Raw genomic sequence first — 10,574 nt, forward strand, 5'->3', positions numbered from 1 at the left:
GGTAAGTCTTCCTCCAGAGTTATCTACAGTGCAGTGGCCAGCAGGAAGTACCACCGATAAGACAGTGTGGTTTGCTAAGCTGTGATGAAAACAGGAAACTACTGTAGTTATAATTGTTTAATACACCCTGCCACGTGTCCAGATCTAAAAGATTTTAATACCGTATGCAAATGTGCCATAGATATAGCTGCTAGCAAGTTGGTTACCTAATTGGGTATTCTTTTTTTTTTTTTTCCTTTTTTTTCTGGAAATCTTTCAGTGGCTGTCCAAAGGTCTTAGAAGTATTAATGGCCACAGCCAGCTCTTACTTCACGAGAACAGCTGAATTTCCAGGATTTTAGCCTGACTCTTAGAGCCTTTAACTATAATAGATCCCTAAACTGGAAGTCTTACGGATGCAGCAGATCTGCAGTGCTTCCTCCTCAGTCAGTCTGTGTTTGCAGTCGACCGTGTTAACGTCATTTTATTAATCGCTGTTCAGCAGTGTCAACAGACCTTGTAATCCATGATGCTAATTGCAGTCACAGGCAGTGTGTTTTCTGCAGTCTTCTAAGTCCAAATACTCTTGCTATATACAGTTTACACGTTAACTCCCTTTTTTACGATGCATGTACACAGTCACTCGAAGAGGCCTGTCGATGAAGTTGGCTTGACAAACGCGATTTCGTTAAGCTGGTGCAGAAGCAGAGGAACAGCAAGAAGTGGCGATGCTGACAAATTCCCAGTACAGCACAAAGACGGCAGGGTTGGTGGATAAATCATCCCGAACGAAGGATGCTATCTTTGGTCACAAATTAGCTTACAGGGTAAAAAAATAACAAAAACCCAAAATCAAATACAGGGCGAGGGGAAGAAATGAATTCACTGCGTCTGCACAAGTAGAAATGGCAGTGTCTTCCAGTGATGATGTAGGTAGTAATGTCTACACCTAGAGAAGATGAATGCTGCACACGGGACGGATGGTTACGTGGTGTCGTTGAGGGGTGGCAGCTTCTCACTTCGCCTCCTGTTTCCAGTCGTCTTTGCAGAAGTGTCTAAGAAGCTGCTGGAGGTCATGTTGGAGGTCATCCTGTGGTAGCGCTTCTGGGGTGTCTTCCAGCTCTTCTATGCGAACGTGTTTTCCATACCGGTCCTTCATCACAGTCCTCTTCTGTGTGCTGGCTTTACTCAGTGTTGTCCTGAAACAAAACAAATGAGAAAACTGTCTTAAAAAGCCCACGGTTCCTGAAGGTTTTAAAAAAGTGCTCCTTTTCAGCTACAGTTATAAGTTTTTTTCCATTTAAAAATAACGTGAGAAGAACTGTGGCTGGCAGCTGAAGCCAGCCACTGAGGACATATATTCCTTATGCATTCTGAATACAACACACCCCACCGCTTTAAGTGGCTTTCAGAACATAAACTAATTAATAGCCATTCACCTGCATATGCTGATTAAACATACGGTTTTAGATGCTCAGCAGCAACATGCCACAACACAGAGACATGCAACCTGTGCTGAAATCCACACAAGGCCTTCCTATCCGCTGCGCTGAACTTCAACGAACAGGGTTGTCCTGGACAACAGTAATTTCAGCTGATTCAGTTCTTGAACGCTTAACTTCTAAACCAATCTTGCTCCTGGCAGCCAGTAAAACTACATTTGTGGTAATCTAGTGTCCTAAACTATTCTGTTAATTACTCTCTTCCCTCACTGGAACCATCTTGCTGTACTAGTAAGAACCTTACACCTTCACCAAGTCCCTTCCAGATCTAGATGGAAGGGTCTAAGGCCACAGTCTGGTCAGGATGTTCCTTCAGGTGCCACCCCAGTGGCCACTATCCCTTCCAGTGGTCGGAAAGACAAGGTGTGGAAAAGATACCCAGCCCGTGGCAGCCTTGGCTCAAGTTGTGCGTGGGTCGGAATGAATACACTTGCTGTGCTACAGCAGCTCCTTTTTCCTCCCAGATATTTTCCTATCTGCCCTGCCTCATTCTTCATAAGGGTCACGTGTCACATGCATTTATCTCTATATATCTATCCCCACACATCCTCTCATCTGTTTGATAATGTTCAGATTATCAAATGATCACAGAGTCAACTGGTATGAAAAATAAGTATTCTTGAAGTAACCTTGCTTAATGTTGTTAACGCTAAATCACGCTGTTACTCTGGTATTCCTCCTAGGAAAGCTGCTCCGCAGTGATATCCCTTAGGACTGGGTGTAGCCAGGAGCCAGCTAACTTTCCTCACAGCCGCCTGTGTGGTGCACTCTTTGGCTGTGTAGGTAACAGACCGACGCGTGGGCTGCTGCTGAGCAGTGCTGACACAGCAGTGATACTTTCTCTTTTTCCCCCCGCTGGCCCCCTCAGTGAGTAGGCTGGGGGTGGGCATCGGATTGGGAGGGCACACAGCCAGGCCAGCTGACCCAGAGTGGACAAAGGGATATTCCACACTGTATCGCATTATGCTCAGCCATAAAACCTGAGGGCAGAGGAAAAAGCTGGGTGTTATGTCTTCCAAGGTGACAACTGCTCAGCGACTGGCTGGGTCTCTGCCTGCTGGCGGGCGGTGGGGAGTGATTGCCTTTGCATCACTTGTGTGGGTGTTCTTCCCTCCTTCCTTCACTTATTAAACTGTCTTCATTCAGCCTATGGCCTTCTCACTTTTGCTCTGCCTACCCTCTCCTGCTTTCCAGGGTGGGGCAGGAGGGTTAGGGAGCGGCTGCTTGGATGCTGGCCGGGGTGAACCCACTACACACCTATTCACCCAGCCCTTTCAAGTGAGTGTAGACCTTCCCAGTGCATGTATCTGTCCCTGTAACAGAATGTTAGTAGTGACCTTTAGTACTTCGGCAAATAAAGCTTTAGACACTGCCAGTGGTTTCACTTCAGGCACTCAAATCCACTCATTTATGATGAGTTTGTTAATTCTTTTCTAATAACGCAGTTCATTGACATGCCAAGCCAAACCTTTTAATAACCGATCCGTCCTCTTTCATGATTTCTTTCTCTACTAAAGCGGGGAGTTGGAGTTTCAGTTGGTTACCTGTATAGCTCAAAGCCTCGAATTAAAACATAAACTTCAAATTAAAAAAAAACCCTAAAACCTAGGACAGCTGCTCTTCATACCTTAGTGCTTTATATTAATGAGGTTGAATGCTAGGAAATGATGAATAGACAATTAAGAGCAGTATCTGCCTGCCCTTTGCATCCTTTCAAATATTCCCTAAATGTACAGATGTACAGATAGCTTCTTCTATAGGAGAGTTTCACCCTATACAAGGAATCACGGCCAATGCTTCTGAGCCTCCACTGTACTGAAAGGGGAGAAGCAGGGAATGGAGCTCGGCAAACTTTTCCACAGAGTATCTGCTGTTACTAATGCTTAATAGATCATGGAAAAATAGGAAAAAAGGCAGCATTTCTATTTGCCTGGAGACAGGTTTGTCTGTGGTGTCTTCTGCAGGCTGCTTGATCTACTAAACAAGACGCTGCAAGATGGGAAGTGTTATATTCCAAGCCATTTCCTTGAACCTCTACGTGACAGGTTTTGATGCTTGTTTTGTTATTGCCAAGAAAGGGGAATCTGGCTGCTGGGCCTATATTCCTAATGGGAAATTTGGCAGGTCAGTCTAATAGCTTAGTGCCTGCTGACTTTCTGCAAGCTGATAGCCCTTTCAGCAGAAAATAGCCAGACCGTGACATCATCGCATCAATGGTTTTGTATGATATTTTGTTAAGTTAAGAAACTAAACCAAGTATTTTTGTTGCATCTAATGACACAAAACTTCTATCCATGTGAGTCTTTAAGATGTGTTTAACGTGCGTTATTCAAAGGGACAATAAAATGGATTAAAAGTGAAGTGCTATCAGTTCCTTATAGAAAAAACTATTAATCCAATACCACTTTTCTATTATCGAAATGTCAAAACTGATCAGAAAAAGCACAAAACTGGGAAAGGTGCTGATTAGCTGGAAGCTATATCTTCCTTTCAAGGACAAATACATCAGCTTACCCAGAGTGGTGACTTAACTGTACCGATTTCTAAAACGAACTCCATGTGTGGTAACATAGGAATGAACCTGGACAGCATTCACGCACGTGATTTCTAACAACTTCACTTAAAGCCTACCTGGGTTGTTTTAGAATCTTAAAATGTTTCATAGCTAATTCTGTAACGCTGGATTCCCTGCCCCCCCAACTTTACATACTAATCCTTTTGTAACATGGCTGATTAACAACAGAGGTTTATACTTGGTAGTAGAGTATGATGCTCCACCAACACCACTTTCAATAGAGTAGAATTTGTCCCCAGGTAAGTTGTGTCACTTGTTTTAATATTCATATTTAAATGGCATTTTTACCTCTTCGAAGTCCTCTTTGGCTGACGGAAGATCAGTAGCTAAGCTAGCATCCCCCAGGTGTTTCTCCGTTCTCTCTCCTTGCACGACAGTGGTCTTTATGACTTTGCTGACCTTCCGGCCTTCCACTGGCTCAGACTGGAATTTGGAGGCACTAGGCAGAACAGCAGGTTCAGACAGGGTCACCTGTAAGGTTAGAAAGCAGGAGGACACCGGATATGACTTACATAAGGGATACCAACAAAACTTTTAGTTACTCTGTTGTCCTTTCTTAATCATTGCCATAGAGAACAAGAACATAAGAAGTGTCTCTCCATGTGTACGCATCAAAACAGTGAGTGTACATTTTATTCCTTGCTTCACAGCTCTGGAACGAGACACTCTGTGATACGTGCCAGTTCAGACAGCAGGAACAGCCCTGGATAATTGATTCTGCTGAGAAGGTTTTTGCTGGCAGGGTGAAAACTGCTTCTGCAAGCTGAACTAGCCTGAGGGTAGCAGGGATATTGCTACCCTCCCCCCGACCATAGGCTGCCGCACTGGCTTAGCGGCCAAGGCCACTGGAGTTACACCAAGCAGACCCCTTGCTGCGAGTCCTTGCTGTATTCACACAGGTAGTGTGAAGTAGTGCCATCACCCCGTGTCTTAATTTTAAGATACTCTTCTGAGAGGTGTGCCACACTGGTAAATCCAAGGAACTCCTACAGGAGCAACAGACCAGAATATTACAAAACCATGGGAAAGCAACAAACGTGATTTTATTTGGCAAAATACGGATGTAATGTATATGAGTTCCATGTAATAGAGAGTGGCTCTGGCACGGTCAAACAAAATGACTTTGTCTTCTCATTACCTTCCTTCTAGAGAATTAATTCTGATGATTAATTCTAGTAAGAGAGAATGGCAGTTACATTCTTAGCATCTCTAACGACCGCTTGTTAAATGTTGTTTTCAGCTGCAGCACTATGGAAGGCAAGCCCTGTCACTAGCTTCTGGCCCTCTGTCACAACCTTAATTTTGGTCATGCAGATATCTGTAGGGCTACATGGTGAGCTAAGGCAGGAAAAGATAAACTGAAAGGCACTTACCTTTTCAGGTTGTTTTTTCTTTTTGCTTACCTGGCTCTGCACACAATTTGCATGAAATTAATACCTTTTTTTTTTTTTTTTTTTTTAGCCTCTTCAAGGCAAAGAATACACCAGTAAGTTGAACCTAATAGAACTGTGGAGTTTTAGGTCCTAGCTGTAGAAACCTAGAGAACCTAGGTGATTTCACTGCAACATTTATTAATTTTCTTATTAGAGTAAGAGGTATAATAACAAATAGATTTGCCATTTATCTGTGTCATCTTAGCAAGAAGCCGCTTTCTTTAGGAATTTGGTACTTCTCCTAAAGCACAGAGTCTGTATCCCGACTTATTTTAAGAGAAAACTGCGCCGCCTCTCCCTGCCCACCTTCCCGTCCCTGACCTTTCATCTATCTTTGTTCTGAGGCCTTTCCATCTGCAAGAGAACTTTTTAAAGCATCATTCAGAACTGAATGTCGCTGGCCTAAGATGTGGTTACTAAGTAGACGCTTGGCGTGCTGCTGCTTTACACCGTCGCAGGGGAAGCGCAAGATCTGACCTCTGACTGTTCGCTGTCGCTCTTCAGCACAACCCGTTTTACAACTTTGGAATAGCCATCTCCTTCTTCAACAGTGACAGGTTGTTGTGGCGTTCCTTGCATTAGGACTTCCTCTTTTTCTGTGCCATCTGGAGAAACGTATCGCCGGATGATCTTTCTAGTGACCTGAAGGAATGAAATAGAGCTTTGTCCCCAAAGAATTAACAATAACATATTCCTCCTTATTCTCTATATAGTATTTTCTACTCAAAGGACATTTTTTTCTGCACAGAAAACCCCACATAGATGGTTCAGTGCCTTAGCCTTTAACACATATACTCACAAGTACCTGTAGTAGAGCTGCAAGTTGCTGCATTCCCCCTACTTAGGTTACCACACAGCAAAGCTTCCATAAACTTCACAAGTGGGCACAATGCAGGTATTGGAACGACCCTCTAAAGCAGTAGCTATTACTAGGAAATGAGGTATAGTATTTTAGAAGGAAAACAAACTTAGCACAAGTGTCGTTTCTCTCTAAAATAAACAAGTCACATTTTCAGCCTGGCATTTTCAAAAAGGCTTCTGAAAGTAAGAGGTTAGCAGCTTGGCTATCGAATTCCTAGAACTAGATTCACAAGGCGGCTTGGACAACACATCGTAACACCAACGCCAGTAACCGCTGCTGAACGAGTAAGCTAGGATTAACCTACTTCAGAGTGTAATCTGGTGCTTAAGCTTTCTAGGCACTGGCAAACCAAACAAAGAGGAGCAGAAGAGAGTTACAGGGTTCAAGATGACATGATTTTCTCAGGAGGATGGGTACGCATCCCGCTGTGGATGACCTGGAGCTCTGCATTTCTGTACGCCTTGCCAGCTCCTTTTGACAGGTAACATCAAGCAGTTAACACCTGCTTTGTCCAAAAGTTTTGACGCTCAACAGACTGGGTCACCTGCATTAAGAGGCACAGGGGTGGGCGTATTGTCCTCCCAGGCATGGACCTACCCAGAAGAATACAGTCATGCTCACTCTGGCACAACAGAGGAATATTTGGCTGGGCTTGTTGATTTTAATGTGAATTCAAACAGTTTCCAGAGACATGTGATCCAGCTGAGGGCCCTTGATGTTGTCTTGGGAGACAGAAGACAGAGTTTGCCACAAGCAGAATTCAGCCACATCCTAGACAAATTCTCTAAGCGCTGAGTTGTCAGGTAAAGCAAGGAGCACAGAAGTTCCTCTTCTGTGCTGTGCAGAATTCACTTTTATAAGCATGTTCTGAAAATGCTTATTTCGTGAGGCCATCACACAACTCAGTACTTTCCATACTCTTTGTGCCATAAAAACCAAACTGTATGTACAGACACAGAAATTGTGGAACCTGTTCAGGCACAGCTGAGTGGAGATTCTGAAGACTCTAAAGTATGGATTTAGATGACTCTTGCAGACCTAGCCCTCCATTAGTTTCGTTAATGCACGCACACGTGATCTTAGATAAAATTGTGGTCGTGTGTTTTTTCATGGATTTTTTTAAACCTGTTTCTCAGAAATGTGGATCTGTGCAGAATTTTCATTGGCTTTAAGTGGCAAAATTAACAGAATATGTCATGTTAAGTTATAAAGTGTAAACCAGCATGATGTTGCGAATCAAAATAGATCATCAAACTTTGGGATCTCTCACAAACGGAAATTCTGGCTTCTTGCGCATTCTACTCTTAAAAATCATGCCCCTTCACAAAAGAAAACTTGGCATGTACATGGATGTATTTATCCTTCCTTTTATAGGACAGTAAGAAGGCAGCAAGGGGCACAACTGACAATACCTTCTTTACCACTGTGTGGCCATGTTCATCTGTGTACTGCTCTTCTGTGACTGTTTCAGGTGGCATTTCAGGCATACTATCAGCCTGTGTGACAAAGAACAAAGTTTTATGAAGCAAGGCCTTCATGTAGATAGCTTTAAATGAGCCATTTTGAAGTTGGTTAGTGGGTTAAAGGATGAAACCAGAGAAACGTTCAAAAAAAAGCTGTTCTGCAAATGAACACTTGGGAAGGCATGCAGAGTTATGCCACCAGGGACGGGCAAATGCATGTTAGCTGCCCACACTGAGTACGGGGCTGAGAAGTCTTTGTTCTCCTCCTGCTGAGGCATCTAAAGGCATATAGAGTTGGGTTAGCAGCGTCACTGTAATTCTCCCTTCCAGAACAGGAATTGGGATGGCTTATCCAATGCCCATGCATTATTCAGGAGCGATACCTGCCAAGCGGCTGTCTCAGCAGCATGCCCAAAGGTGTTCCCAGGCCCTCAGCACCACAGGCTCGTGCAGTTGTTCAACACTCAGTACCTGAATAATCACCCGGCGACGAACGACCCTGGTAGTGACCATCTCGTCCTCATCTGAGCTGGTCTCCAGCCCACCTAACTCCTCCGCTAATTCCTAGTGGAAGCATGGAAGCAGTGCCCTGTTGTATGTGGTACTAGCAGTACTTACAGGTTCTGTCTTGTTTTCATCTAAAACCATATTCACACTGAAAATGTTTGCTTATAGGATTTTGGCCTCTTACCTGACTTTAATCTGTGAAACACTGATGTGGGGTGGGAGGCTTTGGCCACTTGACTATACATTAGCTGTTCATTAGCATACTGAAAAAAGAAGGATAAATCTTTGTGGTACTAATCCTACAGGATGCTCTTAGTGCTCTGAAGGTTGCCAGGGACAGGCCTGAAACTTATGGCATGACGTTGCTGGAGGTGGACTAGGAAGTATGACTAAAACCAACTCTGGATTCATACATACTGCATATGGTGGCTGTATTAATTACAAAGAAAATTATATGAAAGCCTTTGCAGCAATAGACAGTAGGAGTAAAGGGTTTTAACGGGAGGACAACATATCAATAGCCTTGGCACTGGAAAGATCAAGAAAAATTAGTAGCAAGTGTTGAAGTTGTTCTCTCTCCTGCATAGGGAAGAATTAAAAATTTAAATGAAGAGGTGAGAAGGCAAAGAGAAGCTGAAAAGAACTACTTGGGGAATATCAACAGTATAAAAGGGAAAATAAATAAGGGGGAGGTGTTGTTCCTTTTTGGTGGTGCTGGTTGGTGTTTTACATCAATAAAAGAACTGGAGGGAAAAAGAAGTGCATTATCTTTGAGGGCAGCCTTTCCTACAGCAGCCGCTGTACTGAGTCCTGTTGTAGCTGATCTTCCAACGTCCGAGTTATCCTACCACACATTTTATAGTCAACCTTCTTCTGCCATCCCAGAGGCACAGCTGTGAAACTCTTCATTCCGGAGGCGGTGCATTTGGCAAAGAAACAAACATAAACAGCAAAGAAAGAAGAGCCTGTTTCTAGGTGAATGCCAAAACAGGAAACAATTTCAGCTTAAGTAGAACTGTGCTCTAACTTCACTGATAAGACTGATTTCCCTCCCAACTATGCCTTTTCCTTTCCTTCTGCTTAGACCAGGCAAAGCAAGCTGTTTATTCCTAAACCTTTATCTGCCAAGTAATTTAAATTCCCCACTAAAAGCCATATAGTTGCTTTCTTTCATTGCCTCCTGATGTCTTCCCCTCTCCAAACACTGCAGTAAGGTTCCTTTGTCTTACACAACCAATCACCCACCTCACATCGTGTTTGTTCTTCTCCTCCATCTCCCGTCTCTGTTTCTCTTTACTGCCTGCACGCTACATAAACACCATTCTCAAGTTCTTTTCTTCCTGTACAACTTGAGTGTGCCACAACATACATCCTGCTGCCTCTTTTCCATCTCACTAACTTTATTTTTCATGACATTCTTCATGCTGTCTTGCATTTCTTCTAAAGATTTTATAATTATTACTTTGTCTTTCGTTATATCTGGTTTTGAGCTTTCACTTGTACGTGGTTTGTTTCTGCCCCTGTTATTTACACTAATTCTCTCTCACATGCATGGGCATAACTGTGACACACCAAAAACTAAGAGTAGCAGAACCAGAATTACAGTCTAGACATTATGATCTGTGTTTTTCTTCAGCTTTGAAGGCCTCTGTACAAGTGACCATAGCTAGCCCTTATATATAAGGAAAGGAAAAAAGACTCAGCTGCAGATAGGGATTAATTAGGCTGATTAAAAATATTATCATCTTAAGAAATAAGCAAGATGTAAAACTTGTTCTTCTGTGTCAATTAATTTGAGGCAAAGTTGTTACTTACCTTTTCTAAAGATTCCTCTTCATAGCCACTTCCAAGCTTCTCTGTCTGCTCATCAGTTGACTCCACTATCACTAAACTAGTTCTCCTTGGAGAGAGGTCATCCTGGTGGGGGTCCTCGGGCTCCTGGATGATGGGAGAGTCACCTCTCTGAGCAGATGATGGGGACTGAGGGGCTGGTTTTTTTCTCTCCTCCTCTGCCACACTGAAATGTGCAGATTTTTCGCTTGCTGCTTTTCCAGTTCCTGGTGCTGTGCCCTGCTCTGTTCCTGGAGCTGTGACACTGCGAATTACAGGTTTGAGGGAAGTTACTACCGTGCAGTGCTTTCCCATTTCCACAAATGAAACATCATGCACTGATTAAATATTGTTGTCTGTTGTCTAGCAAAAGTCTAGAAATAACTGATACTCATTGACTTTGCAGCCCTGAGGAGAAGGACT

At 43.3% G+C, this 10,574-nt stretch overlaps 1 protein-coding gene across 1 annotated transcript; it reads right to left on the reverse strand.

Annotated features, from left to right (window-relative positions):
- Positions 1–236: 236 nt before the first annotated feature.
- Positions 237–10,466, reverse strand: LOC104515224 (ankyrin-2-like). The gene is made up of 6 exons (XM_010159129.1): positions 10,137–10,466; positions 8,286–8,378; positions 7,764–7,847; positions 5,967–6,131; positions 4,345–4,527; positions 237–1,178 (listed from the first exon to the last, which is right to left on the reverse strand). Exons 1-6 carry the CDS (start codon positions 10,464–10,466, stop codon positions 1,164–1,166), a joined length of 870 nt encoding a protein of 289 aa, XP_010157431.1. The 3' UTR covers positions 237–1,163.
- Between the last annotated feature and the right edge of the window lie 108 nt (positions 10,467–10,574).

The sequence above is a fragment of the Eurypyga helias genome, unplaced genomic scaffold (assembly GCF_000690775.1).
Source record: "Eurypyga helias isolate BGI_N326 unplaced genomic scaffold, ASM69077v1 scaffold2109, whole genome shotgun sequence".
Classification (NCBI taxonomy): domain Eukaryota; kingdom Metazoa; phylum Chordata; class Aves; order Eurypygiformes; family Eurypygidae; genus Eurypyga; species Eurypyga helias.

Coding starts and splice junctions, on each gene's coding strand:
- LOC104515224 (XM_010159129.1), bottom strand. CDS start 10,466: ATGGGAAAGCACTGCACGGTAGTAACTTCCCTCAAACCTGTAATTCGC. Junction 8,379..10,136: donor AAGAGGAATCTTTAGAAAAG/GTAAGTAACAAC, acceptor TGCTTCCACTAG/GAATTAGCGGAGGAGTTAGG. Junction 6,132..7,763: donor GCCACACAGTGGTAAAGAAG/GTATTGTCAGTT, acceptor TCATTCCTTCAG/GTCACTAGAAAGATCATCCG.